The sequence below is a fragment of the Lathyrus oleraceus genome, chromosome 2, assembly GCF_024323335.1.
Source record: "Lathyrus oleraceus cultivar Zhongwan6 chromosome 2, CAAS_Psat_ZW6_1.0, whole genome shotgun sequence".
Lineage (NCBI taxonomy): Eukaryota > Viridiplantae > Streptophyta > Magnoliopsida > Fabales > Fabaceae > Lathyrus > Lathyrus oleraceus.
Genome location: NC_066580.1, coordinates 225316152 through 225323706, shown reverse-complemented (window position 1 = coordinate 225323706; position 7555 = coordinate 225316152). Strand labels below are relative to the sequence as shown.

The 7555-nt window shown below is 35.7% G+C and overlaps 1 protein-coding gene and 1 non-coding gene across 2 annotated transcripts; one reads left to right on the top strand and one right to left on the bottom strand.

Annotated features, from left to right (window-relative positions):
• Positions 1-1626: 1626 nt before the first annotated feature.
• On the bottom strand, positions 1627-1733 carry LOC127124203 (small nucleolar RNA R71). The gene has a single exon (XR_007803827.1). It is a non-coding gene; the product is annotated as a small nucleolar RNA R71 (small nucleolar RNA).
• A 528-nt stretch (positions 1734-2261) lies between these two features.
• On the top strand, positions 2262-3380 carry LOC127122684 (uncharacterized). The gene has a single exon (XM_051052982.1). It carries the CDS (start codon positions 2262-2264, stop codon positions 3378-3380), a length of 1119 nt encoding a protein of 372 aa, XP_050908939.1.
• Positions 3381-7555: the final 4175 nt, after the last annotated feature.

Genomic DNA, 7555 nt, shown 5'->3' with positions numbered 1-7555 from the left:
AGGGCGAGACACATTTTATTACTTTCCTTTTTTAGACTATTTCTCATGTTTTTGGCTGTTGGCATGTTTAGATTGATATATTCTGATCTAATGGCTATTGAACAAGGGAGGTATTAATCAAATTTTAGGTTTTTCTATAAAACTCATAGTTGGTTATGAGTTTAGGGTTCCATTATTATTTTGCAAGAGTTTCTACATATTTTATTTGTCGCTGTACTCAAGTCTCAATTGGAGCATTGGATTAAAACCTATGAAATTTAGGTTTTATTATTTGTTTTCATTACAATTGCTTGTTTAATTCAATTGTGTATAATGAAGTTATCTGTGAACATCGATTTGATTGTGTTTACCCTCACCATGAGTGAGTAATCCATTAGGGACTAGGGGTTATGGGGATCATCTCATGACCGTTTGTATGATCTATCATAAGTGGATTACGAGAGTATTTTGTCTAAATTTATTTTAATACCCAACTTCATGCATTCCAACCCTTGTACGAAATTAATGTGTTGTGCTGACTGTATTCTGAAAGGATATGTGTCGGTACCGAAGTGCAAGTTTTTAAACAAATAAGTCCAATATAGTGAAAGCGTTTGAATTTGAGAAAGTTGTATAGTTAAGAAAAAGTAAGTAATCCTTGACGAATAATCCAACTGTGTGAAAGCAGATGAATTATTCATCATTGATAGGGCAACACGCTTGTGAAAGCAGGTTTTGCCCATATTTATCTATTTTCTATCAATTATGTCGAAACTCACATAATATAAGTGACTCGGTTTATATGAACGTGTCGGAGTGAGAACTATAACCCTAAGTCATGTTTTCCTCCATTGCGATTTAAGTGATTTTCCAATTAAGTTGTTTTCATATAAGTGATTTTTATTTAAGCTATATTTACCCAATATCAAATTATTGATTCCTCTAGATATACATCGATAGAATGAAATTGGGTACTTAAACCATTGGTCTCTGTGATTCTATAACTTTTTACTACTTCACACAATCGTGCACTTGCGGTGTGTCAAGTTTTTGGCGTCGTTGTCGGGGACCAATTGCATTTGATATTAAATTAGTGTTTAATCACCGTATATACTAGAGCTTTATTTTTGTGTTAATTTTGTTGTGTTTATTTTTCTGTAGTTCTTGTTGCTCTTGTATGCGAATGACTTGTTCTGTTGGGAATTTAGTCGAACCTGAAAATGAAACTGAGCGTTTCTTATATGAGAGAAGCTGGAATCTTAGACAACAAGTTATGACTGATCGTTAACACTAAAATTATGTGATTCCTACCAAAGAGGAACCACATTGTAGTATTGTGCACCCGCCGATTACGGCAAATAATTTTGTATTAAAACCTTCTTTGATTGGTATGGTGCAAAAAAAAACAATTTTATGAGTTACCATCTGAAAACCCGAACCTTCATCTTTATATATTTGTTGATAACTGTGGTACTGTTAAGAATAATGACGTTGACCAAAATGCTATCCGCCTCCCTTTATTCCCTTTTTCTTTGAGAGATCATGTGCAGTCTTGGCTTCAATCCTTTCCCGCCAATTCGATTACTTCCTGGACTTAGTTGAAAGTGGTCTTTCTTGCGCGATACTTTCTGCCAAGCAAAACGACCCAAGTTAGGAATGAGATTAATAATTTTAGACTAGAAGAGGGGGAATCATTGTTTGATGCGTGGGAGCGTTATAAGGATTTTTTAAGATCGTGCCCTTTTTATGGGCTTGAGAAGTGGATGATTATCCACACCTTTTATAATAGTCTTCTTTACTCCATAAGGATGACCTTAGATGCGGCTTCTGGAGGAGCCCTCATGAATAGTCCTCAAGATGTAGCCTATAACTTGATAGAAAAAATGACCAAAAATCATCACTCACAAAGAAATGTACGACAAGTTACCCACTAAGTTTACCCCTAAGACCTATGTTCTTTATGAGGTTAATATGTTTGACCATATGAACGCAAAGGTGGATGCCCTTTACCGAAAGATAGATAGTTTAAGCATCACACCTTCCACACGTATTACTCCCGTCCCTGTTGCATTTGTTTCCCCCACCACTCTCTACTATGAGATATGCAGAGTTAATGGGTACACTGGTAGAGATTTCCAAATGATCCTCGTGGAGGATCCAACCAAGAGAATGCCAATTTTGTGAACAACAACCATCAGAATAATCAGTTTTCTAACACCTATAACCCATGAAGGAGAGACCACCCTAATTTCTCTTATAGGAACAACGACCCTCAGTAAGATATGGGACCACCAGGTTTCCGAAAAGCTATGCCAATTGAACCTAAGAAATCCAACTTAGAACTTTTGATGAAAAATTCCATGATGACACAAACCCATCAAAAAAACGAAATTAGAAATCAAAACCTCCTCACCAATGAGGCACTTAGGCAGTTGACCACTAGGATTGACGATGTTTACACCCATAACAAAAAGTTGGAGACTCAAATCTCCCAAGTGGCTCAACAAAAAGCTTCTACCTCCATCCCTTTTGGGTCATTTCCGAGGCAACCCGAGCAAAATCCCAAGGGACATTTGAGTGCTTCGATAACTCATAGTGGTAAGTGTGTGGGTAATTCTAGTGAGAGAGAAGAAGAGGTTGAAGATAGTGTGCCAACACCACCTAAAAATGAGTTTATTGAAGATGTTGAGAAGGAAGCACCCAATGTTTCTCATCCTCCATACAAACCTATCGTTCCTTTCCCACAAAGGCTTGTGAAAGCCAAAGTGGAAGCCCAATTCAAAAAGTTCGTGGAACTTCTTAAGAAGATCCACCTCAATGTATCTTTCACTGAGGCACTAACTCAAATTACATCTTATGTTATGTTTTTAAAAGAGATTCTTTCCAATAAAAGGAAGCCAAAAGACCATGAAACTATGACTATGACTCTTGATAGTAATGTTGTGATTCAAAATATGGTGATCCCTAAGCTTAAATATATGGGGAGTTCCTCTATCCCTTATCAAATAGGCACCATGGACTTTGAGAGAGCACTTTGTGATTTAGGGGCTAGCGTTAGCTTGATGCATTTGTATGTGTGTAAGAAGTTAGACATGGGAGAGATGACACCGACTATCGTGTCTCTCCATCTTGTAAATAGATCGGTCACATACCCCATATATGTTTTAGAAGATGTACCGGTGAGAGCTGGAGAATATTATGTGTTTGTAGACTTTGTCATAATGGAAATCGATAAGGATTACCAAATCCCAATAATCTTAGGTAGACCCTTTTTATCTACGGAGAGGCCCATCATTGATGTTAAGAGAGGGAAGTTGACTTTTGAGGTAGGAGAAGAGAAGATTAAGTTTATTCTAGCAATGTTTTTGAAAAATACTTCATTGAAGATTCTTGTTGTCTAGTGGATTTGATCACAGGTTGTATTCAAGAGAGCGCATCAAAGCCTCCTCTGAAACAATAAGTTGGAAGAGGGCTTACTTGATAGCACCAAGGATGAGAAAGATAACACCAGAGTTATGGTTTATGGAGAAGTTATGGACGAGAATCCCATCCCCACTAACCAAGGTTTTGAAGCTCCTATTGTGAAAGGTGATAAACCTAAAAATAGACCCCGTATAGGGTTAAATAATAGTAAGTCTAAGGAGAAGAAAGGAGTGAAAGAGAAAGTCCATGAAAAATCGGATAAAAAATATGAGCCTCCGCATAGGAGGAACAAAAAGGAAGAGGGATGCATAACATGGATGAATAGGGTTAGTTGGGTCCCAAAAATAGATAGGGGAGATTTTAGGGACCCTAGTTTGAAGGAAGCACCCTCCTGAGTTTGAGAGTGTAGGTGGTCGCGCTAAACGACCTTAAACAAAACGCTACATGGGAGGCAACCCACGTTTTCGCACTAATTTGCTTTCTTGTTGTTTTATTTTTCTTTCAGTTAATAAAAAGTTCACAAAGATGAAGCCAAACAAGTGATGAATGTTGAAAAAATTCGAGCAAAATTAGCGAAGGAACCGTTCCCGGAAGGATCCCACAAAAACACAGAAAAAACAAAAATTTCCATACAAAAACCAGAGGCTTACTACAGGCTGCCATAATAGGTGCTATGGGCCGCCATAACAGGTGCTACGGGCCGTAGCATCCCCTCACCCTCAAAAACCCTACAAAGGTCAACACACATGAGAATCAGAGCCTTGTTACGGGCGGCCGTTGTAACACCCTAAACCCCAATATACGATTTTATAAAATAATGCAGGAATAAAAACTCTAAAAGGGTGTCAAATTTTCAATGCAAAACATCTTTCTCAAAATATAATCATTGTGGAATTAAACAATTAAAAACATTTTCAATCATCTAATGAAATAATACTCAACTTTATTAAAATCATAACTCAAATAAACTCAACAATTCTCATAAAACATCATCAAATAATACTAACCCAAGTGTTACACTATCAGAGCGACTCGCGGAAATTTAAATAACATAAAAACAATAAACGAAGAAGGCTAACTACACCATCCTCCAACATAAGAAACATCTAATGCTCCTCGGTCTCTACCTCCATATATGCACCATAAGCGTAAAGAACAATATATGAAACTGTAACACCCCTTATTCTACCCCAAAATACTTAACATATAATCAGAGTAAATAAGCACGCATATAAACAAAAGGGTGTCACATCGACGTTTTCAAAAACTAAAAGCTTTCAAAACCAACATCATTCATCATCACTACACAATACACCTGGTCATTTAAAATAACACATTCCAATTATCATGAATATTCACGAATATGCGTTCGCAGCGGAAAATAATGAATACTCATGCATTTCATCAAATGATCCATGTCCCATACCATGATCATCTCTCAATCATCTTTTCAAAATAAACGGAAACCATAATCAGAATATTTGGCACTATGGCCTCTCAACAACAATTGCAAATAAGCATGTTCGCAAGTAATAACATAATACTTATCCAAATAGTATACGAGTTCAATACTACTAATCTACCCAGTGTTACATGACCAGAGCATTGACTCATTACCTAGTCTTCAAACTAAAATACGGGAACTCTCCAGCTAATCTCGAGCGAGCTACCGTCCACTTACTTCAGTGCTACTACTCTTGAGTATCTGTGCGATACCCATGTAAAGGTAACATTCAAACAGAAAGGGTGAGAATTCAAATCATTATTAAGAAGTATAATCAAGCACAATGATTAAATCAACAATTAAAGGAATTCATCACACTTCGTATAACCATGTACATAATATTAATCAACATTTATTTCACATGTTTCAAACATCCATCAAAACTCAAGGAGTACAATATTATAATCCAATACTATATTCCCAAAATACACATAACTACAATTATCACAAATCACATATTTTGCCAAGTTATGTATTCAAACATCATCAAATTCAATTACCATATCTCATACACACATCACAATCACATCAATGCATACACTCAATTATCATATGACTCTAATGTGACTCAATGCAAGACATGTGACTCTATGCCTGTGGTACCTCAATGTGAACCCAACGTTTCACCGCTTTCCAATTCAATATCTAGAATCCAAGCCACCACGTCTATTTCCAATTAAGGATCAACGTCTGCTACGCCTATTTCCAATTAAGGATCAACGTCTATATGGACCCAACGTTCCACCGCTTTCCGATTCAACATCTAGAATCCAAGCCACCACGTCTATTTCCAATTAAGGATCAACATCTGCTACGCCTATTTCCAATTAAGGATCAACGTCTATATGGACCTAACGTTCCACCGCTTTCCGATTCAACATCTAGAATCTAAGCCACCACGTCTATTTCCAATTAAGGATCAACGTCTATCTACCACGCCTATTTCCAATTAAGGATCAACGTCTATCTACCACGCCTATTTCCAATTAAGGATCAACGTGTGCTACCATGTGAACCCACAGTTTCACCGCTTCCACTATGAAGCTGACCATGCATGCCATGAATGAATGTACAAATACCAATACATATGCAATTAAGATCATCTCTACCATCTTAACATTCCACATATCACCATAATTCAACTCTATGAATTATCCACCAATGGTACATATACACATTCATAACAATATATCATTCACAATCCACCAATGGTATATATACACATTCATAACAATATATCATTCACAATCCACCAATGGTACATAAACACATTCATAACAATATATCATTCACAATCCATCAATGGTACATATACACATTCATAACAATATATCATTCATAATCCACCAATGGTACATATACACATTCATAACAATATATCATTCACAATCCACCAATGGTACATACACACATTCATAACGATATATCATTCACAATCCACCAATGGTACATATACACATTCATAACAATATATCATTCACAATCCACAAATGGTACATATACATATTCATAACAAATACACCATTCACATGATATCTATTAGAGTCACCTTTCTAATGCTTTAAACCCCAACCCAAAATGGTTCACGAGTTGAAAGTTATGAATAAAACCGTGCACGAAGGCGTTACTAAAAAGTTGTTGTTTTCTAAATTTTCCAACATAATTTTCATCTTCTTCAACCCCAAAAACGTCCATGAGATAATCCCCAAAATTATTTTATTCCTGAAACAAAGTTATAGGCTTCTTTTTCAGCTATACAACGCTTCAAACGACACTCAATTTGGACTTACGGATCAAAAGTTATGACCAAAACGATTTCGACAATAAAACATAAAAAGGGCCGCGATTGTGACGGACAACATGCATAATTTTCTGCGGTTTTCATCGTTGGAGGACTTCCGGACCTCCGATTTCGATTCCGTAAAAAGCCACACGTTCAGAAAATTATAACTCACACAATACTCTAAATATATAACGTTAATTTGCAGTTTTAACACAATCAATCACCACAATCGAGCATACTCATCAAAACCTAACAATTCCAAACAACCATACAAAATTAGGGATTTTAACCTAAACATACATCTACCCATTGACCCAATCATACTAACCCATAATAATAAGGATTCCCCCCTTACCTCTTCAATTTTTGGAAATCCTAGCTCCTTTCTTGTTCTTCCCTTCTTCTCCTCACTTTTCCTCTTCTCTTTCTCTATTGTTGTCAAATGATCAAGTGAATCCTAATTCTCACTCTCCTCCTCTTATATACTAGTATTCTATTTGGGCTTAAAGCATGATACTTCTAATTTAATTAATAGGCTCAATAAGACCTAATATTTAAATATCTCTAATTAGTTCAATTAAATTAAACTAACCCCACATACACACTAAGTTAATTAATACAATTATTTAATTATATCTCATATAAACTAAATAATTAATTAACACACCAAAATTAATTAATATAATCAATTATTATACTACCTAACAACCAATTAATTAATTAACACTCCACATAATTAAAATAAAATATAATAATAATAATAATATAAGAAATAATTACTAAAATTGGGTTGTTACAGAAACAAACAGGGGATGAGAATACATTCACATATGCTAATGGTGTATAAACAACAAGGATAGTCCACA